The sequence below is a fragment of the Aotus nancymaae genome, unplaced genomic scaffold, assembly GCF_030222135.1.
Source record: "Aotus nancymaae isolate 86718 unplaced genomic scaffold, 86718_ANA_hifiasm-v0.15.2.pri h1tg000016l, whole genome shotgun sequence".
Taxonomy (NCBI): domain Eukaryota; kingdom Metazoa; phylum Chordata; class Mammalia; order Primates; family Aotidae; genus Aotus; species Aotus nancymaae.
Genome location: NW_026988428.1, coordinates 31,928,149 through 31,955,508, shown reverse-complemented (window position 1 = coordinate 31,955,508; position 27,360 = coordinate 31,928,149). Strand labels below are relative to the sequence as shown.

Sequence of the window (27,360 nt, the reverse complement as noted above, 5' to 3'; positions counted from 1 at the left end):
GCAGGTGACTGGAAGATATTTATTCCAGTGTTGCCCTCTAAGAGCTTGCTACTCTTTTACATAATCAACGAGCCCAAATCCTCTCCCCAAATGTTGCTGGGACAACTTAGTATCCATCTAAATGAAATTGAGACAGATCATAGATCTATACTTAATAACTAAAACCATGAAACAGAACATTTTAAAAACAGACAAGAGAGAGTAAAGGAGTGGGTCCACAGCTGGACAAGCCTCAGTGCTCAGGCTCTGGGTTCCCACAGCTGGTGACCAAGCACAAACCTGGACCCCCTTCTTGGTACACGGAACTAATAAACACGCCTTCTGCAGAGGTGATCAAAAGAAACAAGGCCTATGAAGCACTTACTGTAGTCTGTGCTCAATAAATGTAAGCTATTGTTATTATTTTCTTGTAAGGCACTGTTTGAAGAGGCAACTTGCCAGTCTGATTAATGTGGCATAGTGAGCCTGTGGCATAGAAAGCATGTGACACAACGGAAGGTCACTGAGACAAGAAAAACATCTACAGTAAGAGCTAGGTCCCTAGTAGAACAATGACCTTTGCAAGAATAAGAGAATACGTGAAGTTCATGGAAAATGAGGAGTGGGTTTAACTTTACTTCTTTTGTAACAAAATTTGGCTGAAAATGGGCCATTTTAAGTTGATTTTGCTATCCAAAACTTACTTTTGAGATTCCTGAATGTAGCCAGGTGAATTAGCCTGAACCCTCAACATCAATCAAATGAACCTATCTTCACAACTCTTTTTTTGTTTGTTTGTTTTTTAGGTTTTCACTGTTTATTTATGACAAATACTCCACAACCGCGATTCTCTCCAGTCAAAAGTTCTTTAAGATGATGCCTTCGGCCTTGGCCAATTGGAGAATGGAATAATCTGACTCACCTATCCTGCGTATGGCCCCGCAGATAGCTTAAGTTTTAAACTGGGTGTTAAACCCGCCTGTGACCTTGTCAACCTCCGCCACGTTCATCTGGATGGATGCGTGGTCCCTGGCACTGATGATGCGGTTGCTAGTGGAGCATTTCCGCGACACACGCACGTACAGGTCCACGAACTCTGTGGCCTTGTTCTGCATCTCGAGGCCACGCCTCCTGCCACCATGCCACACGAGCAGAAAAAGGAAGCCACGTGTCACCTGGCAGAGAAATCGGCGGCAAGGCGGGGGCCTCGGCGAGTGCTTCCGGGTCACACCCACAACTCTTAAGATGTGTATTAGCCAAAAATTTTTGCCTAAATTCAGCAAACCTTTACATTTAATTTCCAGTTTGAAGTAAAGACAGGGACTAGAGGTACAACTGCAATGATACTATAAAGAAGCAAACAAAAAATCGAGAATATGTGGCATTCGACAGGTCAGACAACCGATTGAGCTCTTCATCAAGTCTGGTATTATAATAAAAAGATAATAGATTAAATGAGATCCAAGAGATCCAACGTATCCACTAAATGTGATGCATGGGCCAGGACTGGATCCTGATCTGGGTAATTTTAGAGACATTTGAGGACAATTAGAGAAACTAGAAAGTGGGAGATAAGATAAAGAGAGGATAAAGATTTATTGGTACAAAAAGGTAGCTAGTATTAACTTAAAAAATGTTGCAAATAGCATAGTCTGTTTTGGTAAAAGTGCATGCACACACATATCTGGAAATATTAAGAGCATTAATTTTGGGAAGGTCAGTATATAAGGTTTTCTTTTTTGTTTATACTTTTTCTAACATGAGCATATGTTGATTTTGTAATAATTTTTCCTTTTTTTAAACCTTTATTTTAGTTTCAGGGGTACATGTGCAGATTGGCTCTATAGGTAAATTGTGTGTTGTAGAGATTTGGTGTATGAATTATTTCATCACTCAGGTAATAAGCATAGTATCTAATAGGTAGGTTTTTGATCCTCACCCTCCTTCCACCCTCCACCCTCAAGTAGGTGTTGGTGACTATTGTTCCCTTCTTTGTGCCCATGTGTATTCAATGTTTAGTTCCCACTTATAAGTGAGAACATGCAGTGTTTGATTTTCTTTTCCTGCATTAGTTTGCTTAGGATAAGGTCAAAGGTGCATGATCTTGTTCTTTTTTTTTATGGCTACATAGCATTCCATGATGAATATGTACCATGTTTTCTTTATCCAGTCTACCATTGATGGGCATCTAGACTAACCCTATGTCACTGCTATTGTGAATAGTGCTGCAGTGAACACGTGTGTGCATGTGTCTTTATGGCAGAACAATTTATATTCCTTTGGGTATATATTGGGATTGCTGGGTTGAATGGTAGGTCTGTCTTAGTTCTTTGAGAAATTGCCACATGCTTTCCACAGTGGTTAACCTAATTTACACGTTCCCACCAGCAGTGTATAAGGAGTCCCTTTTCTCTGCGGCCTCATCAGCATCTGTTATTTTTTGACTTTTTAATAATAGCCATTCTAACTGGTGGGACATGATATTTCATTGTGGTTTTGATTTGCATTTCTCTGATGATTAGTGTTGTTGGACATTTTTTCATATGCTTTTTGGCCACCAGACAATTTCTAATTTAAAAAAGACCCAATTCTAAAACAAGGCATAAATGGGTAAAATAAAAATACATGGGGGAAATTGGTAGGTGTCATCAGCAGAACTGAGTCTCCCTGATGCTGCTGATGCTCCCCATCATCTAGCCACGGTATTAGGTGGGGAAACACACGAACACAAACACACACAAACACAAACATACACACACAGTCAGAATGGGGTCCCATTTTGAAAATAGTGAGGTCAGTTCTGTCCACCCTGCCACTCAGTGTATGTGTGTTCCCTGCTGGAATTCTCCATCTAAGGTCCATAAACTCCTAGATGATCCACAGATCCTGAAGTCAGAGATCAAATTTATACCAGAATAGCAAGGAATACATCCCAAAACAGTTAAGAACCACTGCCCTAAAATGTTAGCTCTGTTGCTTCTTAAAAATCTTTTGTCTGGGCACAATGGCTCACACCTGTCTTCCCAGCACTTTGGGAGGCTGAGGTGGGTAGATCACGAGGTCGAGAGATTGAGACCATCCTGGCCAACATGGAGAAATCCCGTCTCTATTAAAAATACAAAAATTAGCTGGGTGTGGTGGTGCATGCCTGTAGTCTCAGCTACTTAGGAGGCTGAGGCAGGAGAATCGCTTGAACCCTGGAGGTGGAGGTTGCAGTGCACTGAGATTGCGCCACTGCACTCCAGCCTGGCAACAGAGTGAGACTCTGTCTCAAAAAAAAAAAAAAAAAAAAAAAAGTTTTCAATTTCAAAAGATCTATGGGAGGAAAAAATGGGTTGTTAGATCCTGTATTTAGAAGGACTTCTCTGCTCCAATGTTAAGCCATCACTTTCTCCAGCTCCTGGAGGCATGAGGAGGACAGAAGAGATAAGGTCTCAAATTCAGAAAAATAAATTTCTTACTACCCCAAAGAGCCTCCAAACATTGCCACGAGCTGGAACACATAAGGGAGTAATAGTGCTTCAAATTCCCACCCCAAAATACACTGGGACTTCTCCCACTGTCTAGTCTCAGCCCTTAGCATTTCTCAAAGAATCAGAGTGAACTAGCAAGCCCTGATTTGAAGGGATACGCCAGCTACCCAGACAGCAAGATGCCAGAAATTTAGGAAAGTGCATGGAAAGAATAAGCAAATTCGGGGGTAGGTGAGGGAAAGCACTCTTGCTTATCTTTGGAAGTTTCAGTTCTGAGGACTAATTTCAGAGTAGCAGGATGAAATCTCTGAAATGCCAGGAATTCAATAAATAAACTACGAAAGACAATGAATGCCATATGTCTCTTGTTACAAATGCATTCTAAGCCTGGTGCAGTGGCTGACACCTGTAATTCCAGCACTTTGGGAGGCTGAGGCAGATGGATCACCTGAGGTCAGGGGTTTGAGACCAGCCTGGCCAAAATGGTGAAACCTCGTCTCTACTAAAAGAAAAAAAAAATTAGCCAGCAGTAGTGGCGTACACCTATAGTCTCAGCTTAGGAGGTGGAGGTAGGACAATCGCTTGAAACTTGTAGGTGGAGGTTGCAGAGCTGAGATCATGCCATTGCACTCCAGGCTGAGAAACAAGAGAGAAACTCTGTCTCAAAAAAACCAAAAACCGAAAAACAACAACAAAAAAAATGCATTCTGAGGCACCTTGATCAATAGACTAGTTAGCAAAAGGAAAAGGCAGTCTGAGCTGCTGTCTGTAATGAACAGCTGTTTTATTAAAACCAACTTTGGTCAGACTCCTTGCAATGTAGTCTTTTTTAAAGAAATTGCCCGTTATGCTCAAAAAGTCGCAGATGGACTAAACTTGCACCCACCCCAAAATCGGGTTCAAAGACTTATTACTTTGTTTGAGGCAGGTGCATGCATCTTAGCTCTAGCTGCAAGAAGTATCCTCTCTCAGCAGGACAGGTTGGGCAGCATGCCTGGCAAGGGCAGGCAGAGTGTATCATGAAGGGTGGATCCAGTTCCTGTAGAGTTTGGGGAGGGCTATGCCAGAAGAGGAAGCTCAGCACTGATTAGAGCATGCCAGCCATACTATTGCGCATTCAGAAGAGTTTTAACAAGTCAGCAGGTAGTACTTATCGGAATACGCATGTAAATTAGAAAGTCCCTAAAGTTACGAGTTGTGTTTTACAGGGTAATACGCATATTCCTATGCAAAATTTCCTTACTGTAATGGCTGGGAACTCTTTGATTCCTCAGTTTTATAGAGTCCTGGTAAACAGAAAATACTTTGGTTGTCATGGTCTCAAAATAGTCTGAGGAAGCAAGGTAAGAAACAGAGGTGAACAACTTCAACTGCCTGGCAAGAATGGCTCAGTAGGTAACAGTGGTAAATGATATTTCGTAAAATCTAAAAATAAAAGTAGAGTTTATCCCTGCTAAGTTGGAAAAGAGGCAAGATATTATTAAGGAATTTAAGAATGGTTTTGTTTGTTTGTTTGTTTTTCAGATGGAGTCTCACTCTGTCTCCCAGGCTGTAGTGCAGTGGCACAATCTTGGCTCACTGTAGCCTCGACCTCCTGGGTTCAAGCAATTCTCTTGCCTCAGCCTCCCAAGTAGCTGAGATTACAGGTGTGCACCACTACACCTGGCTGATTTTTTCTATTTTTAGTAGAGACAAGATTTCACCATGTTGGCCAGGCTGGTCTCGAACTCCTGACCTCAAGTGATCTGTCTGCCTTGGCCTCCCAAAGTGTTGGGATTATAGTCATGAGCCACTCCACCCGGCCAAGTGTTTGTTGAAAGGTGGGTAGGAGAGAATTCTAAATGTGACTGTCTAAACTGGAGCACCGAAGACACTGAGTAATCGATTTGAGAGAGGGTTAACAAAAGCATTTGAAAAGCCAGATCACAGGAATTTGGGTAGCTATTTGGGAGTTTCTGATGGTTGTGTGTTCAGATAAAATACAGCTCCTTTGCTGGGTCACCTTCATGCTGACCAGGAGGTGGGAAAACTCAACCCAGAAAGGAGATGCAGGGATTGGCAGGTAGAAGCTCAGGGCTGGGGAACTGCTCTTCTTCTGAAGCTCCAGTTACTCTGACAGGGTGCTGGGTGCACAGCCACACAGCTGTGGTGGTTGTTGAACCATTCCTTAACTTCCCACAGGCCTCACAGAAGGACCTCTCCAGGCCTTGCTTCTTTGCTACAATGCATGCTGGAGACTTCTCCAAGCTTCCTCTGTAGCATTTACACAGAGCTCACGAGACCCTAGGGGAAACTTCTCTGGTGACATTTCAGAAATTCAAGCCACATACGTACCTCATCTCCATGCATATTCGCCACGTATTTGAACTCTGGAATCCCAATTCTGTGTTCCTTTGGAGACCGCCCCACAACAAGAACCCACAGGTTTCTACCTTTAGAGGAAAGAAAAGAGGGAAAAGTAAATTGTTTCTTTAAATGACAAATGAATTCTGGGAGAATAAGAACAGGAAACAGGATGCTTCTTCCCCCACCTGATCACTTGACTGTTTCATGGTGACTTAAGTTTTTATGACTAACATCTCTGTGCTTAACACATTCTTCGTTTACTGCCAGAATTTATGGAAACTCCTTCAACTCAGCACAAATATTTCACTTATTATTTTAGAATGGGATTTTTAAAAGCTGAAGACTTATTAGGCAATGCAGATCTTATTTTTCTAAAATGTGTAGATACCACGCTCTGAGATCCTGGAGGCTCCTAGGATTTGCTAATTCACACAATTATACAAAGTTAAATTATAGTTGATGGTTGACTGGGATGGTGTCATAACTTGAAGTACAAGGAAAGAGAAAAAACAACAGCAATGAAAGTAACTCAGAAGAGAGATGGTTTTCAACGTAGGAGATCCTGAATTCTGTATTTAAACGCTGATGTGGCACAGCCCCTTGCTAGCATCCTCAATATGTGTGAGTCCCGTCAGGTAAAGTGGGAACCACAACCCAAAGAAAGTGTCTTAAGTCTTAGCTCTGTGTGATTTGAGCAAAAAAGGGCAGAGATGACAGCTCACTGAGGATTTGTTTTGTGCAGATATTACTTGTGCTGCTCTGGCTCAGGTAATCTTAAGTAACCCCTTGTCATGACCCACTGAGATGGATTATTAACAAAACTTTACAAAAGAAAAAAACCGATCTTCAAAAATATTAAGTAAAGGGCTCATGATCACACCGCCAATTAGAGGCAATGATTTGAGCCCTTCAGCCAAGAACTGAACTCTGGTCTATTTGACTTCAATTCTAATGCTCCTCCTCCTAACAAAAACTGCTTGTCTCCTAAGAGGCTTAGTTTCCTAACCAGTAAAAATGAAGAAGTCACTTTCAATTTTAAAATTGTCTGACACTTTTAATACACTTACATTAGAGATGTGGGAATGTTTGCTATCCATCATGTATGTACAAAGTTTAAATATCTGTAATAATTTAGCCTCTGAGGAATTTTAGTGCCCAGGAGAGGAATTTAACAGCAACCAATGGGCTAATGTTGAGCAGGTTTCTGCAGAATTTCAGATCTAGCTCCTTAAATCAGTAGTCCCACAGACTGGGGAGCATGCAGTTGCCATCAGGGACTCAGGGAAAACCAGATACTGGACTTGTTATTTTCAACATTTATTGATAATTTATTATAACAATATTGTATGGAAATTTGTTGTGATAAGGTGATACTTTAAATTTTGTAACTCCAGGACTTCTCAGAAAACTGAGAAGTCTTATTCTGTTCAGTACAGAATTCTTATTCATACATCTATTTGATGAATACTATATCCAGGCATTGAACCTGGATTAGGCTGCACAAATAAGCCACATGCTCTATGCCCAATGAATTTCTGATCTATCAGAGAATAGCAACACACAAACATATACTAGAGTGTGACATATCATAGATGTGTGTGTAGTGAACTGTGTAGGTATAGAATAAAAAAATGGTTAATTTTTTTCAAGGAGGGGCTGATGAAAAGCTTTATGGATGTAGGGTTTTACAGACAATGCCTCTACACAAGGTTCTGAAGAGTGATTCTGAGTTTGCCATGTGGACAAGCATACTCCATCTAGTGATTCCCCATCAGAAGCATTTGATTAACCAGAATCTTCCATTCCCCAACACTGCCAAGTCTTCGTTGTGTGGAGCTTTACTTCTACAAAGTTACCATTTTCATATGAAACAAGGAACTTTGCATGAGTGAGATATTATATCTGGCTTTTAAAGGTTTGTTTCTGAGGAATTCTTCTGTGTTAACTATTTGTACAGAATATGGTCTAGTCCTTTTACAAGCAAGGAAAAAATTCAGTATCATCTCAACATAATATTTAGCAATAGTTATTTATAAGCATGTATCTGCAACAGCTGGCCTGTTACATAAAAAATAATGTAAGATGACAAAAGCCTGACTTGATATGGATATCCAATATTATTTAGTTTAAGGAAGGAGGGAAATCACACTGATAAAATCTAAGTGAAGAAGTCCTTTGATGCGTAACTCAATCTAAATTTTAGCATGAGTGGCCGCTAAGTGAACTGCAAGATGAGAATCTTACCTTGAACAACCTCAATGACATAGTCTGAGAATGAAAATCAACCAACAGACGGGAAGAAAACTATTCTTTGAAATGACAGGCCTCTAGAAGGGTTTTAACTGCCCTCTCCAACTTACTGGCTGTCTCTGGCCTAGACCAGAGTAAATACACAAAGGACAAACTATTTACTTTTCACAACCTGTCAAGGTAAGTAAAAGTAATCTAAACAAGGTTTTGTTTTTGTTGTAAATCAAAGTTAAAAAGACTACCTTTATTCCCAAAAGTTCCTGCTGTAACAGGTGTGCTAAAGAGTTCTGAAGTACTCAGCCTCTCTCCACCGCAAAGGAAATGAAGTTTGGATTCCGGATGCTTCAGTATTTCTATTCAGGAAGTCATGCAGGGTTTGACACAAATCCTGGGGCTATGACATGGGTGTGCAACTAGGCTTGCTTGAAGGATCAGGAAAAGTGTTACAATTTAGAAGTGTTTGCTAAGATCTCTAAGACGAGAAAGCAGACACGTGCTACGAGTACTACAGGAGTTCAGGAGAAAGTAGAAGGAGAAGCCTGGAAAATTATGTATAGCTTCGATAGGCAGAAATGGGCAAGGTATCTTTCCCACATCAGAAGCACCTGGGATCCTTGTAAAAATGCCAATTCCTGAGCCCCAGCCTCAATCAAACTCTTGGGGTAAAGCCTGAAACTGGCATTTAACAAGTACCTTTGTGATTGGGAGCCTCATTAAAGTTTGAAAGTTGCTGAGACTGAGGTAGGAAAATATCCAGACAGATTTGAGAGGTAGTTAATATTTAGGTACAACCATTTCATTTTACATATACTTGTGAACATGTTTCTATGTTAAGAAATATACTTCTAATCTATCTCTTTTTTTTATTTGAAACAGAGTCTCACTCTGTCACCAGGCTGGAGTGCAGTGGCGCTATCTCGGCTCACTGCAACCTCCACCTCCCGGGTTCTTGCAATTCTACTGCCTCAGCCTCCCGAGTAGCTGGGATTACAGGCGCCTGCCACTACGCCCAGCTAATTTTTTGTATTTTTAGTAGAGACAGGGTTTCACCATGTTGGCTAGGATGGTCTCAATCTCTTGACCTCATGATCTGCACACTTCAGCCTGCCAAAGTGCTGGGATTAAAGGTGTGAGCCATTGCACCTGGCCCTAATCCATCTTTGTAAATGGCTAATTCATATTTTATTATGTGAATGCACTACCATTTATTCAACCAATTCTCTATTGGTTGTCTCTATTTTGTGTACAATGAAAAGTAATTTTATATAAATTAAAGCATGTTCACTAAAATTACATACAGAATTTATGACATTAAAATATTTTGTAATGTGGAAAAAGAATGCAAAAATATATAATTACAACTATGTAAAACAGACTTCCTATTAAAAACCTATAGATTTGTAGCATATAAAGCCTAAATTAAATAATGGCTGAAGCCAGGCATGGTGGCTCATGCCTGCAATCCCAGTACTTTGGGATGCTGAGGTGGGAGGATCACTTGAGGTTAGGAGTTTGAGACCAGCCTGAGCAACATAGTGTGATGCCATCTCTACAAAAACTTTAAAAATTAACTGGGTGTGGTGGCACGTGTCTGTAATCCTAACTACTCAGGAGGCTGAGGTGGAAGGATCCCTTGATCCCAGGAGGTGGAGGTTACAGTGAACTATGATTGTGCCACTGCACCCAAGCCTGGGAGACAGAACGAGACTGATCAATTAAAAAATTATTAAGAAGGCCGGGCGCGGTGGCTCAAGCCTGTAATCCCAGCAGTTTGGGAGGCTGAGGCGGGTGGATCACAAGGTCAAGAGATCGAGACCATCCTGGTCAACATGGTGAAACCCCGTCTCTATTAAAAATACAAAAAATTGGCTGGGCATAGTAGCGCATGCCTGTAATCCCAGCTACTCAGGAGGCTGAGGCAGAAGAATTGCCTGAACCCAGGAGGCGGAGGTTGCAGTGAGCCAATATCGCGCCATTGCACTCCAGCCTGGGTAACGAGAGCGAAACTCCGTCTCAAAAAAAAAAATTATTAACAATACAAATGCATCCCTACAGGATTGAAAATGGCACACTGTCAGGGATAACAGGCTAAATGACAGGATGATAAAGTTGAGTAATTATTTTCACCTTTCCATATTTCCAGTTTTTTAAACTAAAGAAATACCAAACCCTATCATTCATTAAGTGCAGATACTACAAACCAGGCACTCTGCTAAGCACTTTACGTTATTTGATCTTCACAACACCTGTGAGGTGTGTGATAGCCACAATATATATTTGAGGAAACTTAAGTGACTGAAACAGGGTTCAAATCCAAGTCTGTCTGACACCAAAATCTGTGCTCTTCTGAGGACCTAGGGCTGCCTCAATGTCCCTGAAATACTAGACAGGCTAAAGCCAACCCCATTGTGGGGAAAAAGTTCCCAGGCAGTTCTTTCAGCATTGTGTTGCTATGGTTTGCACCTGCAGCAAGACTGGGCTTGCTTCCTGGCTATGACTGATTATAGGGCAAGACAACTGAATCAGAGGCCACCCTACCAGGACATTCCACACTGGGTGTTAATGTCACAACTCCATCAGACTATCTCTGTGTGGAGAGTCTCAATGAGACACGCCTAGGGAGAAGCAGAGATGTGGGTGGCCCTATCACTGGGGCAAAGCTGCAATGATGTGAAGCACATTCCAGTTTCTCATGAGGCTTGTTGTGTGTTTGGTCTGATACATAAAGTTCTGGTACACAGAGTAATAGATCAGCCGGTTTCCCAGGCTTGCATGTTTCTCTGTGTATCCTTACAAGTCACCTTTGACCTAAGTCAAAGCTTGAGAGAGCTTCCTCAATGAACTGAGTTTCAGTTTCCTCTAGTAGTGGGAGTAACAGCCCTACTGGCAAAGCTGCTGTAAGGCTGCACTGTAGTGTAGTGTGACTTCCTTTTACCTTCCCTAGCAATGATCCAAAGATCTGACGTCAATTTCACGTATGCACATTCCCACTATCCCCCACACACAAGAAGTTTATCACATACGGCACGCAGAGCCCACATTAAATAATGAGTGAACCCACCGAAGAGTTGAAAATCACGTATAATTTAGGTCAGTTTAAACAGTCTCCAAAGTTCACACGCCTTCTGGATTTGAAGGAGAGGAAGAGGTACCTGGCTAAGTGGTTTATTACAAACAAAAAACAAATGGAGGTTAACAAAACAGGGACAAAAGGCATGGGCGAAGTTTCCAGACTAGCTATGCTTGCATTGTACTATTCACAGCTCAAAGCATTTTACCTATATTCACTCATTTAACCCTAATAGCCACAAGTGGTTAGGGATAGGGCTATCCTTTCACACAAGTCAACAGTTTTGGTAACTTCATAAGTCAGAGGTTCTCCAAGTTTGGTCACAGGACCAAGAGTATCAGCATCACCTGGGAACTTGTTAGAAATCCACATCCTTGCATTCCACCCTGGATGTGCTGAATGAGAAACTCTGGGGTTGGGGAGCAGTAATCTGTGATCTTTTGTTTTTTTAATCGAGGCAGAGTCTCACTTTGTTGCTTTGTCCCCCAGGCTGGAGTGCAGTGGAGCAATCCCGGCACACTGCAGTCTCCACTTCCTGGGTTCAAATGATTCTCATGCCTCAGACTCCAGAGTAGCTGGGATTACAGAGGTGCACCGGCTAATTTTTGTATTTTTAGTAGAGATGGGGTTTCGCCATGTTGGCCAGGCTGGTCTTGAACGCTTGATCTCAAGTGATCTGCCCAAAGTGCTGGGCCTCCCAAAGTGCTGAGATTACAGGCATGAGCCACCACACATGGCTGGTGAGCTGTGTTTTAATAAGCTCTCCAGGTGATTTCCAGTCACCTGAAAGCTTAAGAACCACTGTAACAAGGGTCAGGACTGGGTGATCTATCCTGCTCTGTTCTTGACCACTAGGCTGCACTGCTAATCACCTCAGAGATGGAAAATGAAAAACATCAAAAATAAGTCAAAGAAAAATAAAAGAAACGTGAGCATGTGAAGCAAACTTGCTGTGTACTGACTTCTGTCGTTGAGGTGATTGTCTTTCTCCCCTCTACGTAGTACTGCAAATGGAAGGAGGGAGTCGAGGGGCACAATGAGGATGGTTTGAGAAGTGATGGCTATTGTCTGCTCCCTTGGTTTTGTTTGATTAGCTGGTACTGTCCCAAATTGCTCTCCATTTAAGGACTACAGGTGAGCTTTAGTCACTCTGTTTGCCCCAGAGCTGTGGAATCTGGAGTAGCTGCCCTTCTGGGGTCAGGCTGCTAGGTGTTCTCCCTGCACTCAGTTTGAATGCAAGTCAGCAAACAGGCTAAGAAAGTAGGGTAGGCATGTTCTCTCTCATAAGTGGAAGTTAAACAATGAGAACACATGGACACAGGGAGGGGAACATCACACACTGGGGCCTGCTGTGGGGGGCTGGAGGGCAAGGGGAGGGAGAGCATTAGGACAAATGCCAAATGCATGTGGGGCTTAAAACCTAGATGAGCTGGGCACGGTGGCTCAAGCCTGTAATCCCAGCACTTTGGGAGGCTGAGGCGGGTGGATCACGAGGTCAAGAGATCGAGACCATCCTGGTCAACATGGTGAAACCCCGTCTCTACTAATACAAAAAAAAATTAGCTGAGCATGGTGGCGCGTGCCTGTAATCCCAGCTACTCAGGAGGCTGAGGCAGGAGAATTGCCTAAACCCAGGAGGCGGAGGTTGCGGTGAGCCGAGATCGCGCCATTGCACTCCAGCCTGGGTAACAAGAGTGAAACTCCGTCTCAAAAAAAAAAAAAAAACCTAGATGAAGGGTTGATAAGCTGCAGCAAATCACCATAGCCCATGTATATCTATGTAACAAACATGCACATTATATATCCCAGAACTTAAAAAAAAAAATAAAACTGGCTAAAAAAGAAAAAAGAAAGTAGGGTGGCTGAAGTGGTAAGGGAAGGAAAGACATGGACGAAATCCATCTGCACCATACACACCCTGTCTTTGGGGGACACATATTTTTTCATGGTTAACCGCCTAGTATGCAAACACTGGGGTTTATGTAGAGTTTCAGGTTTGGGCCAGTCCAGGTGAACAGCCTGTCTGTTTCTGAACTTGGCAAGCCTAGAGCCTGTACAGATGTGATGCCCCCAGCCCACCCAAGGTCAGCCACAGGGTCCCAATGAAGCTTAATTGCCATACTCTGTGTAGTGGGCAGGGAATTCCTGACCTTGTTTATGGACAGGGGAACCTGCCAAGAAAGGGTCTTGGGGAGTCAGGTGTCCCAGGGGCCTTCTGCAACTGTGATAAAAGTAAGGGCTCTATTCTGCTCTGAAGTAATGAAGGGGCTGGGCTGTTTCTTCTGCCTAGGTCAATTCTAAAATCTACTTAGAACCACGAATTTTGCAGTTCAGTTTAACATGGGAGTGAGAGGAACACAGGGGGCATCCCAACATGGAATGAGAAATAGGCAGGCATTTGACTCCAGCTTCTGCTGCATGGAATTTCCCATTGCACAATGAGGTCTAAAATGAGGGGGGTCTGAAATGAGGCCACCTGCTCTGTGAGTATAACCCTGGGCCCTGTTGAGGTCGTGGGACTCAGCAGTCCCCAGGGGTTCTACGTGGATCTGGGATCCATGTCCCCTGCATTTTCTCTCTGGCCTACCTCTTTGGGCTCAGCATTCCTGGCTCTTCTAATTAACTGATCACCCGGACAAGGAAGATTTGCTCAGTGGAGTATGCTAACCCTGGGATGGTGCTCTGAGGGTAGGGAGTGGAGCCCTGGTTGTTACCAGGGACCACCTCATGCTCACCAGTCTCCACAGCTGTCTTGTCATTCACCCCACCCCCTGGCTGCACCACCGCCACCACTGTCACCATACACACCCTAGTCACTCTCTAATCCTGTGTCATCTTTCTTCACAACTTTTTCACTCTTTGAGATTGTATATTTGTTTACCTAGGTGGTATCTGTCTCAACCAAAATGTAACCCACAAGGGCATTGCATGTTGTGTTCACTATTTTGTTCAGGTTGCTGGTTTTGTTCACTGATAATCAAACAGTGCCTGGCACATAGTAGATGTTCAAATAACTACTGTTAACATTTCAAAAATTGTTGATGTATCTCCAGGACTGCTTTTTGTTTTTTTTTTTTTGAGACGACGCGATCTCGGCTCACTGCAATCTTTGCCTCCTGGGTTCAAGCGATTCTCCTGCCTCACTCTTCCGAGTAGCTGAGACTACAGGCAGGCACCACACCTGGCTAATTTTGTGTTTTTAGTAGAGATGGGGTTTCTCCATGTTGGTCAGGGTGGTCTCAAACTTGTGAACTCAGGTGATCTGCCCACCTCAGCCTCCCAAAGTGCTGGGATTACAGGCATGAGCCACCGAGCTCGGCAACTTCTTTTTCTAGATAAATATTGGCACATCACATCCAAATTCTCCCTCTGAGTATTCAGGGTCCTCCATCACCTACCCTCTACCTGAATGTCCCACTATCTGCTAACACAAATGCTCTCACAGGAGATGGGTTCCTTTCTGCACACTAGTACCCTAGGCACAGCCCCATTTTATTTATGTTGTTTTAGCCTAAAATGGCCTCACTGGATTTTCTGCCTTTTAAAATCCTCTGAATTCCACAGAATCCTGGTTCTAAGAAGTTTCCCCAGGCTGCTCTGACTCACCTGGGTTTTTCTCTCTTCAGAATATTTGTATAAAGTGGCATCCTAAGATTTGTCACTGTGAAGCATTCTGCCTTGAAGTCAGTTTTCTAAGGTTTTCACAGCTGGGTGCGGTGTCTCATGCCTGTAATCCCAGCACTCTGGAAGGCTGAGGAGGGTGGATCACTTGAGGTCAGAAGTTTGAGACCAGCTGGCCAACATGGTGAAACCCGGACTCTACTAAAAATACAAAAATTAGCTGAACATGGTAATGGGCACCTGTAATCCCAGCTACTTGGGAGACTGAGGCAGGAGAATCACTTGAACCTGAGAAGTAGAGGTGGCAGTGAGCCGAGATTCCACCATTGCACTCCAGCCTGGGTGACAGAGTGAGACTCAGTCTCAAAAAAAAAGCGTTTCATGTGGCCAAGTTTGGATTTCATAACAATGTTGCCATATTTTTCTATTGCTCTCCTGCTGTGTCTACCAGATAAATCATGGCCATTTCTCAAGGTCCGGGTCACCTTCTTAGTAAAGACCTCAGTGGTGGGTTGTATTACTGGTGGCCCAACATCTGGTGTCCTGATGAACTCATCCATATCATGCGACTTGCTCTGGCCAGTGAAATGTGGGCAGAAATGATATGTACCACTTCTGGGCAGAGCTTTAAGGGCCAATGCATGATTTGCCATCTCTTTTCCCTCTGACACAAGACAGGCAATATTGGATAGAGGGTGCTCTGTCAGCTTGGGTCCTGGAGGGAAGATGACCGGGAGCAGAACCACAACTGTTCAATAATGGACATATGAGTGAGATCTAAATCTTTATTTTTCTGTTATAAAATAGCTTTGTGGGTCTTCTATTTCTGCAGGATAGTCTAGCCCTTTCCATATGACATTGCTTCTATAACCAACCCAAACCAAAATTACTTTTTCCTCTAGTGAATGTTCAGTATACTTACTGCTGATACCTGTGATTTTTCACATAGGGGTTCCCAGAACCATAAAATTTTGTGGAGGTGACCCAGAAGTAAAGAAAGCTTAGAAAATATGTTTTAGGCTGGACGTGGTGGCTCACGCCTGTAATCCCAGCACTTTGGGGGGCCGAGGCAGGGGGATCATTCGAGGTCAGGAGTTCTCTGCAAAAAGTACAAAAATTATCTGGGTGTAGTGGTGTGCAGTAAAGACACTCATTTCTATTTCTGATATCACTGTCATGCTTTGATGAAATGGAGTCCAAATGAAGCATACTGTTGAGTAAACTTTCCTTTGTTTGGGTGACTGATCAAATGTGACCCAGATCCCATGGCTCCACTGCTTTTCCTGCAGTGGCTCCCTATGGCATCGCAATAGTGCCCAATCTCCTCAGCATGCACACCAGACCTCGTGGGATCTGTCTTCTTCCTGCCTTGGGTTTCCCACCCCAATCCCATACACCAGGCCTCAGCCATTCTTCATTATGTGTAGTTCCTAAAGGAGCTGACTGCATGCTCTGGCACCTTTAATACCTGTTCTTTCTTCTGCACGGATAGTCCTTAGCCCACCCCATCAAAGCCACCAACTTCCCCTTGCCTTTTCAAGGCTCAGCTAAAAGCCTCCTGCCATCTAACACCTTCCTGACCCTTCTCCTGCTCAGCCCCATCCCCTACCACCCTGAGTTAGACGCTTCCTTCGAACTTTCGTAGTACCCCTGCAACCTTTCACTTTTTTTTCCTGCAAGCAAGGAAAAAAAAGATTGTGTATCTCTGTGCTTGCAAAATCTAGTGTAGTGTCTGCCATATACATAGCAAATGATTGATAAGTGTTTGCTGAGTGAATGAATGATTGGGTAAATTAACAAACAAACCTGAGGAAGTTCACCTAGAGTCTGGGTCACCCCTGGTCTAGAGATTAGATGAAATTATTTTCTAGTATTGATGGAAAACTCCATGGCTAGTCTATGAGGTGCCATCTTGGGTGGGCTCTTAAAAAAAACCAATTTTCTAGATCAAATCAAGAGTCAATGGACCTTCTTGGAATATTTCCATATAAGAAAGTGCCAAGATCCAAACCAAATGTCTGGCTTCAAGTTAGATTCTTCCAACATTATGGGGAGATAGGGTTTCATTTGCTTACACATTCATCTCCATGGCATTAAAGTTTTGATATTATACCCAAGAAATGTAGAGGTTAAGGTTCCATTTCATTTCTTCCTAAACAGGTGAATGGGGAGGTTTGGGAATTTCAATTCCTAAATTAGGGACAGTTTATTTTTTAACTGAAAAAAAGAGGAAAAATCTGAAGCTGCATTGGGTTGCAATAAATTTTCTTTTTTTTTTCTTCAAGACAGTCCAGACTCCCAGAGAAACAGAACAGCTTGTCTCATTAATCACTAACCATCAACAAAAACAGGAACACTGTAGGAAATTCCTCTGGCTTTCCCCTCTTGCAACCCCACCTTCTCTATTCCTCCCACTCCATTCCCAGGTCAGAGGCTCATAAACCTGTTCCCCTTCTTCTAAACATTTTAAAGTTTAACTTATAAATTATAAGACATTTTTAAGAATGGAGTTTTAAAAACAATGTAATTATCATGCTCCAATCATTGTAATTTTTCTATGTTCCCCTCTAGTTTTTTTTTTTTTTTTTATCATATAGATACAGGAAACTTGTTTTTAAATCCCCAAAATGAAAACCTCTAGGGGCCTCATACTATAAAAAGCCAAGAACGTCCCTTTTTAATTCCTTGGGGAAGAGGTCAAACATAATCAGATCATCTTTTTGAAGGGCAATTCAGCTATAATAAGAGTGAGATCGAGCATTATCTTAAAATACAAAACATACTTAAAGAGATTTCTTAAAGGTTATTTTAAAAGGTACAATATTACAACTAGCACTATACATTTACTGTCCATTTGAGGTTTCTCTTTTTACGATCTGTCAGGGACATTCTAGTTCAGTGTTGACATTTTGTTTCTTCCTGACCTATTTGTCTCACTCTGTCACCCAGGCTGGAAGGCAGTGGTGCAATCATGGCTCACTACAGCCTTGACTTCCCAGGGCTCAAGCGATTCTCCCACCTTAGGCTCCTGAGTAGCTGAGACTAGAAGCATGGGTCACCACCCCTGGCTAATTTTTGTATTTTTTGTTGAGATGGGGTTTTGCCATATTGTCTAGGCTGGTCTTGAACTCCTGAGCTCAAGCAATCCACCCGCCTCGGCCTCCCAATGTGTTGGGGTTACAGGCATGAGTCACAGTGCCTGGCCCGGTGTTCTTTATTATGAGTGCCTGCAGGTTGTCACAGAGCTATAACTTAGGAAGAGTTTAATTCAGATTCTTTTGACCCCAGAAAAGAGTTTGTTGGAGGTCTGCACAGCACTACTGTCTATCTATTGCTACCATAAGAACTCATCCTTTAGTGGCAAGGATTAATGGCAATTAGTTTACTAGCTTCCCCATAAACTACTCTGGAGAAGAAAGACTTTTCTTTCAGTCATCCTACTCCCTGAGTTTGTACCCTAAAAAGCTCTCATTCTAAAGTGAAGCAAGTCAGAGTCCAGAGTGAAGGATGCTGAGCTCCCAAACAGCAGGAGAGACCCTGAAGTTGCCAAAATGAGGTTCCCTCAAATTTGACCTAAAACCGGGACATTTGATGGATTAACAAGGGTGGACTTCTCACTAGTATCACTGTTTTGAGATACAAATCTCGAAAATAGATCAGTAGTTTACCAAGGACATCAAAACCAGCATTTCTGCAGCACATCCTCTGCCTGAACACAGCATTTGAGATGAGATGATATGCAGTATCTTCTTTAGTGGCACCTTATAGAAGGATGAAATGTGCAGAATCAAAGTGTCAGGGCTAAAACCCAGCTCTATCACTTACTAGCCACATGGTATTGCTTGGTATTGTACTGTTACTTGGTATTGTGTATAAAGCAAATGTGGCAAAATATTAACAACTGGTGGCTGTATATGAAGAATGAGTGGGTACTTATTTTACTATTTTTGTATTTTTTTCTATAAGATTGAAAATTTTCTAAATAAAAAGCTGGAGGGAGCAAGAGAATGAAAAGGTCTTAGAGAAAATATTTACAAAAGACACCTCTGAGAATACGTGTCACTTACTAGCCATGTGGTATTGCAAATTGCTTAATCCCTCTAAATCAATCAGTTTTCTCATCCATGTTATGGGATTAATGGTACCTACCCTCTTGGGGTTGCTATGCTATCTCATTTAATTCTTACAAGCTTTAAAAATAATGCCAGAAACATTGTAAGCACATGTTTGTTTGAGGGCCTCAGGTGTACAAATTGGCTGATGACAAACTACTGACATTAGCAGATGATGTAGTATCAGACCAATTAAAGAAAAATTTTGAATATAAAGTACACATAACATAGGCATAGACTGCCAACTTGTTATGCCAAGAGACGGGAGAATTGTATGTGCCAGAAGATCTGCACATCAAGTCAAATAGACCAACACTCGCTGAAGTTAAAAAGGAAACTGGAGCCTGGATTCAGAGAGTGGAGGGAGCTATTCTCAGAGAGCATGTCCTTTAAGACGTATTAGCACAAAAACTGTCACAAACATTCACATCACCAAGCATCAGGCAAATTGCCCTTTCAAATCCAAGGACTGAATCTCATTCAGAATTCCCTGGCCCTGACAGCAGAGATCAGCTGATCTGGGAAACCTCATGCTGCCACGGGGGGCAGGGCAGGAAGCCAAGTCACCTCTGCTAACTGTGTTGAACCATAAACACATCTTTCACGACATTTTCTTACATGGCCTGTTCCCAAAATTATTGAAGCCATCACATAGATTTTGACTCTCTCAGTGTTAATGAGACTGGAAAGCACAATAAGAATTTCCAGTCTGGCTCTGTCGTGGAGAGACTCCAGCTCATCACTGTAAGAGGGCAAGCCAAGAGCTTGTAGACAAGGAAATGATTCATGAGGAATCAACCAATCACATAAAACTGTTCAATATGAATCAGTCAATGCCAACAAACGGCAGGGGAACTGTCCTAGATTGTGAGACTGTAGATGATGGGTGAGCCTTGCTTGATTTGATTCTGGGAGAAAAAAAGGGTATTAAAGTCATTCTCGGAACTACTGGAGAACTTTAAAAATGCAGTATGTTGTTTGATATTATTGAGTTATTATTATTTTTAGTTTAATAATGGTGTGTCATGATTAGGCAGGAAGAAGTCATGCTTAGGAGAGGCATATTGGTGTTTTTTGGGATGATGTGAGATGCCATTTATCACTTCTAATAGTTCAGTAAAATCATGAGACGGAGCTCATGAGAGAGATAAAGCAAATGTGGCAAAATTTTAACAACTGGTGGATGTATATGAAAAATATGTGGGTTCTTATTTTCTATGTTTGTGTTTTTTCTATAGGATTGAAAATTTTCTAAATAAAAAGCTGGAGGGATCAAGTGAATGAAAAGATAAGCCACAGACTTGGAGAAAATATTTGCAAAAGACATGTCTGATAAAAGACTGTTATCCAAAACACAGAAAGAACTCTGAAAACCCAACAGTAAGAAAATAAACAACCCACTTACTAAATGGACTAAAGATGGGAACAGCAGGCATTTCAGCAAAGAAGATAAACAGAGGGCAAATAAGCATATGAAAAGATGCCATCATATGTCACATCATATATCATCAGGGAAATACAAATTAAAACAACAATCAGATGCCAATACATTCCCACTGGAGTGGCAAAAATCCAGAACACTGACAACACCAAATACTCGTGAGGATGTGGAACAACAGGAACTCTCATTCATTGCTGGAGGGAATGCAAAGTGGCCAGTTTGGAAGACAGTTCGCAAGTTTTTTACAAAACTAAACCTACTCTTTCCATATGATCCAGCAAACAAGCTCCTTGTTATTTAACAAAATAAACTGAAAGCTTATGTCCATAGAAAAACTATACAGCTATTTACATTTTTATTTATAATAGCCAAGACTTGAAAGGAACCAATATGTCCTTCAGTAAGTTAAGGGGATACAGAAACTGTGGTACATCCAGACCATGGAATATGATTCAGTATTGAGAAGAAATGAACTATCAAGCCATGAAGATACATGGAAGAAACTTAAATGCATATTACTAAGTGAAAGAAGCCTATCTGAAAAGACTATACTATATGAGTCCAAGCATATGATATTCTGAACAGGTGAAATTATGGAGACAATAAAAAGATCAGTGGTTGCCAAAGGCTAGGGAGGAGGGAGGGATGAAAAGGCACACAGGATATTTAGGGCAGAGCAGTGAAACTCCTCTGTATGATACTGTATGTATAATGGTAGATACGTGTCATTATACATTTGTCCAAACCCCTAGAATGTACAACAACAAAAGTGAATCACAGTCCTAATGTAAACTATGTATGCATTTTGGGTGGTGATGATGCTTCAGTGTAGGTTTATCAGTTGTAACAAATGTGCCACTCTGGTGGGGGATATCGATCATGGGAGGCTATGCACGTGTGGATAGGGACAAGGGGTATGTGGGAAACCTCTGTACCTTCCTTTCAATTTTGCTTTAGATAATTTTGCTTTTGGGTACTGGTTGTTTTTTTTACGTAAATATTTATTTTTATATTGACTTTGCCACAGTAGGTACAGCAAATTTGCTCTAAAACTGCTCTAAGAAAATTAAGTCTTAAAAAAAAAAAATAAAGTTGGTGAGGAGGCAAAGGTTTTAAAAAGGTAAAGGTAAGAAACTATGTCCCCATGCACTGGCTCCTGCAGCTTGTAAGAGTGAGATTCAGGAGCAGAGAGGTCAGGGTTGTTCGCCTGAAAAGTGAAGCCACCTGGAGAGAAAATGGAAGCCCCAAGGTGAGAAATTCATAGGCTGCTTCTTCCTGATGAAAACATAGAGCTTTCCTAGCCATATTAGAGAAGGGGTTAAGAAATTAGTATGTAAACTCTCCAAAACCTGGTCGAGCACATTAGCTTTATTAAATGTCTCTATTTGGAAAGAAAAATCATCTCCATGCAAATGTGAATGTTAAGTAAAGGACGGGCATTTGAAAATTTTTATTACAACTAGCAAAAGCTACAAAAATAGTTTAAAATCATATAATTTATGAGATCATTGACACTTCTGGTCACTCAGTCATTAATCTAGCAAAGGCCAAGTGATTAATATAAGATTAAGGGGTCAGTAAAGTTTGGGTGCTGGGGAAGTTTAATCATGACCTCCATGTCTTCCTCAAGATCGGGCTTTGACTGGAGTGAAGGGGAAGGAATGTAAATGTTTGGACTTACTCAGTCTTGATTAGATCACCACTCCCTTTCAGGCTCTGTGTAGAACAGAGCAAGTAGCCGGAATATTACAGGAGAGAAAGGGGAGAGAGGAGATAGAAGGGGAGAGGGGAAGGGGATGGTACAGGGGCTGGGAAGGAGAGTATCAGAAAGAGGCACCTGTGTGTCACCCAGCCTGGGAATGCCAACTGAGGAGCTCTACTTAATGAGCATCAATGCCGGACCAAACATCTGTTGCTTTAAGAATCCTTTCAATTTACCCTTTATCAAAATCATAACACATACTTGCTAACAAGCTTGAGAAGCTATGTGACAATTACTCAACCTCTTTCCAAGGAGTGGTAAATATGATATTTGTCTACCTTTTTGTTTCTATTCATTTTTAAGATAGCCAAGAAGAATATGAGCATACTGTAATCTGCATAATTTAAACCATGACTGGGTACTAATTAATTTCTGTAGCAAGGTACCATGATAAATTTGCTGTACCTGCTGTTGAAAAGTCAATACGAATATAAATTTTTTTACTCAAAAAACACCCCAAGAACTAGTACCCAAATATTCCACACACTGAAATACCCTGCCTCAAGAAATTATCAACAGATTTCTCAAGCTTATCAAAGTACTTAGCAATGACACTCTCGGCAGACCCGTTAACAATGATCACTAATTGAGGGGTGTATAAGGAGGGCTGCTTCAGTAGAAATCACTATTGCTTTTGGACTTTTCCAGTGTTTCACTGAGATTTGGGGTATTAGGATAGCAGAGGGGTGGCATATTTAAATGATGTTGTAATCATGGAATCAAAGGAAAAACTCAAAGATTTCAGGAAATCATACCTGCTTAAAATACTGATATTTTACATAATTTCCAAAGTGTTTTATCATTTAATCCTCAACAGAAACCCCACAAGATATGAAAGGCAGGTATTATTATCCTTATTTGACAAATGAGGAGATGGGCTCAGACAGCCTGAGCTTTGAACTGGGTTTTTGTTTGTTTTACTCTAAGGTTAATGTTTCTCCAATGTAAAACAGACCTTATTCTATTACTACCTCAGAGGCAATTGATGTTTACCTTTCTCAGAATAGAGAACTTGAGACATCTAACTCCTAAAATAAAGCAAGAGCTTCATCTCCTGTGTCCCTCTCCCCATCCTACAAAAGTGATAAAAATTCACGATTAATGAGTGGCTTCTCCAATAGACGAGCATTACTTAGACTCATCGATGAGAAGATGTTTTCTGCAAGTTGTAAGTTTATCTTCTTTTGTATCTGTAAGAGCTCTGAGACATTAACTGCCTACAGTGTTATTGTTAACAGACATTGTTAACAAAGTCAATGTTACCTGCAAAGTAGGCCTACATGCTCACAAGGAAACTTGAACCTATTTGGGGAGTTGGTAGATTTCTCAAGCTGTGCATTTACAGTTGGCTAATTCTATGTTTTTCCTGAGCTGAAGACAGTAGCTTTAATCTTCCTCTTTGTTCCCTGCTTTGGAACTACTGAAGTCTCAGTCGATAATGCCCTCATACCCATAAACTGTAGCTTACATTCAATATATCTAAAGGACCAACATTGAATGCTAAGGGTCTGAAATGTTTGCCAGAGTAGACCCAAGATTACATGGGCACCACCACCGAACATTTTTAGGTCAGAAAATCTCCCAAGCCCAACTCTTTGGCTTCAACACACTGTATAATTAACTTGCATCTCAAATCAGCTCCTACCTTAAAATGTAGGTTGAGAAATGCCCATTTCAGAAGGAGCATGAGGAAATGAAGCTGTTAATAAGCCATTTGAGTTTACCCATCCATTAAAACACATCTTATCTTGATCTTAGTTTGTACATTTTTAATTAATAATTTATGCTCTGCCAATTTCACAAAGGACATGAAGCAACTTGGTCACACAGTACATTGCTCACCGGCAAACTATTCTCAAGAAAGAGTGGGCCAGGTGCCATATTCAGAGGCCTAGAACTGATTTCATGTTCATAAATACATTATACCAGTCAGGCCTCCCTCCCTCCCTCCCTCTGTCCCTCCACCCCTCTGTCCCTCTCTCCTTTCCTCCCTCCCTTCCTCCCTTTCTCTCATTCTTTCTTTTGACTGGGTCTTGCTCTGTTGCCTGGCTGGCATACAGTGGTGTGAACACGGCCCACTGCAGCCTGGAATTCTTGGGCTCAGGTGATCCTCCTGCCTTGCACTCCCATGTAGCTGGGACCATAGGCATGCACCACTATACCTGGCTAATTTTTTTGTAGAGACAGGGTCTCACTTTGTTGCCCAGGCTGGTCTCAAACTCCTGGATTCAAGTGATCCTCCTCCTTGGCCCCCACAAAGCACTGGGATTACAGGCATGAACCACCATGCTTGGAAAGTCAGGTCTCTTGAAAGGAGTCTACTTTTCCATAGGCTGTGACACAGAAACCTTGGTAGAAAGTCCAAATAATTATAAGAAGCCATTCCCCAGAGACACTCTTTACTGTAATAGATACCTTCTCATAATGAATCGATGTAGCCCTAGCTCATCTCAAGTCTGCTGGGACAATCACAACTCTGTGCCCATCATCCGCAGTACACAGTGGCCAGCTTTATCCTTTCTGACGATGTACATTTATTTACGTCAATGGAGATTAAGAAATTTGTAGACACGGACCTCACTCAAGTTACTTCATTTTACTACAGAGTCAAATGGTTGGGCTTCAGGATGAGGCAGATTCTTAGGGGAAAATGGCAACAAGATTCACCAAGGTTTTCATATTACTCAGTACATGAGCAATGCTCAGCAACAGAATTGCTAATACCTTCAGACATGCCCAGCCACCACTCAGAATTAGATGAGCTCTTGAAGACCAACCATAAGGGTACTTACTGTTCAAGCCACCCTCTCCCGATTGAACATACCAAAGTGCTGGGATTACAGGTGCCCCTGTGGATTTTTTTTTTTTTTTTGAGACAGAGTCTAGTTCTATTGCCCATGATGGAGTGCGGTGGCGCGATTTCAACTCACTGCAACCTCCGCCTCCTGGGTTCAAGGGATTCTCCTGCTTACTGTTGCATAAATGTAAATCATTCATTCTCAGGAAGGCATAGTATTCCATCAGGGAATGTGAACCAATTAAAGAACCCCCGTCTTCCAGAATTAAGCCTAAACAGGGCTAATCCCTGCATGAACACACGACATCTTATACCTGAAGGCACGCTTCTCCATTTTTTACCCCGTGGCTAACCTTTGCCTGGAACTATAGAGCTCACACTGTGACTGAAGTCAGAAGGCTGGATAAGAGTGCTGCTGGCACCAGAGCAGTGGCTCTGTTGTTTGACTTTAAAGAGGCTCCTTCCAGCATGGTATTATAACCAGTGAGGTGTTGGTGTCTTTTCCCGACACAGGTTTTTTAGCCCTGCCTTATGAAGGCTCATCAGAGTATAATACTTTCCTTAACAATGCAGCTGCTGAAATAGCCAATTTGGAGGCAACATTATTGGAGGGATGTTGCGAACCTGAAGCCAGACAACTTGAGTCCAAATCCCAATGCTGCTACTGCTTGTGGGACAGTGGGCAACTTATTTAATCTCTGGAGACTCAGTTTCCTCACGTGTAAAGGAGGCTTATAATAGTACCTCATAGGGTTGTGACAAGCAGTGAAGGAGCATTTAGAACAACATATGTGTTTGATAGATGCACTGGGATTTCTGAACTCATGGGTGCAACACAGACACTAAGAAATCACATGGTTTTAATGTCAAGGGAAGAAGGTAGTGCAGTGATTTGGGGTAGGTTAGCCCAGGGTAGCTCCCACTCCGCCTGTCTTTAAAGAATCATCTACAGAAGGCTTGTACATTTGTGCATATATTTCTGCCACACAACATTCTCTTTCTGGAATCTGAAAAGTGTTAATTAACATGGCTACACATAGTCATCCACTTTTACTAACCTTTGCTAGTCAGAATGAAAATTCATCATTAATCCAGGGCTGGGTTATTTTTATTTATTCATATATTTATTTATTTATGAGATGGAGTCTCACTCTGTTGCCCAGGCTGGAGTGCAGTGGCACAATCTCAGCTCACTGCAACCTCTGCCTCCCGGATTTAAGCAATTCTCCTGCCTCAGCCTCCCGAGTAGCTGGGATATAGGCGCCCGCCACCACACCCAACTAATTTTTGTATTTTTACTAGAGACAGGGTTTCACTATGTTGGCCAGGCTGCTCTTGAACTCCTGACCTCAGGTGATCCACCTGCTTTGGCCTCGCAAAGTGCTGGGATTACAGGTGTAAGCCACTGTGCCCAGCCTGTGTTATTTTTAAATGGGCTATTATCTCAAACTCATTTTTGTACCAGATGAGAGATTAAAAATGCTATTATAAGTACAAATACTGAAGAATCCCATCTCTGATTCACTTTGGCTTGTCTTCCAGTTCTTGCAAAGCTGTGACACTTCATGTACTTGATGTACTTCCTAAGGTGCTGTAGCTACCAGGATACAAGGCTAGCCCGGGGCTACTCTTTCTGCTCTGTCTCCACCTACAGTCATTATGACCTGAATCTACTCTACGGGGCACAGTCTTTTTTTTTTTTTTTCCCGCATCACTTTCTGTTTTCTCTGGAGGTTATCTGCTAAAATTGCAAACTCCTGGGCCCACCCAGAATGGACATCTAGTTTCTGAGTGTCTCTTCCAACTCCTCATGGCTCTTTCTGCTTAGCAAAGTCATACATACTTTAAAAATATTTGAGCACTCAAAAATATATACCGTAAGACTTGAAATCTATCTGTATGCCACTCCTTTCCCAAAAATAGATTCCAGATGGAGTTAGGTGCTAAATGTAAAGACTAAAACCATAAAACTATTGAAAAATATATAGAATATATTTATGACCTTGGGGCAAAAAAGGGCCTTTTTAAGTGAGGCACAAAAAATAAAAGCATAAAGTAAAGGGCTGATGAATATGACCTCATAATTAAAAACTTCTGTAAGGCCGAAGATACTAAAAATGAAGTTTAAAAGACAAGCCACAGAAGAGGTAAAAATATTTGCTATGTATGTAACAAAGCATGAATAAATAGAAAAATAGGCAAATGGCATGAGGAAATAGAAACAACCCATAGAATTGAACAGAAGTTCCATAGGGGCCGGGATTTGTGTTTGTTCATCTGGGGCAGTACCTCAGTGTTTATTTAATGAGGAATTAATGTGAAAACATGTTCATTCTGATTTTCAATCATGTAAATGCAATTAATCAATTAATTAGAGACAGGTTCTTACTCTGTCACTCAGGCTAGAGTACAGTGGTGCAACCACAGCCCTGGATTCAAGCAATGACCCAGCCTCAGTGTCCTGGGTAGCTGGAACTACAGGAATGCACCATCATGCCTGGCTAGTTTT

At 41.8% G+C, this 27,360-nt stretch overlaps 1 protein-coding gene and 1 pseudogene across 2 annotated transcripts in view; both read right to left on the bottom strand.

Annotated features, from left to right (window-relative positions):
• The window catches only part of CPM (carboxypeptidase M), a 97,485-nt gene that overhangs the window by 48,185 nt on the left and 21,940 nt on the right, over positions 1-27,360 (bottom strand). For both annotated transcript variants that reach the window (XM_012441409.3, XM_064377005.1), the window contains exon 3: positions 5,787-5,884. In XM_012441409.3, the coding sequence (XP_012296832.2) occupies positions 5,787-5,884 (98 nt within the window). The remainder of the gene's footprint in view (positions 1-5,786; positions 5,885-27,360) is intronic.
• Positions 837-1,094, bottom strand: LOC110567208 (small ribosomal subunit protein eS21-like; annotated as a pseudogene).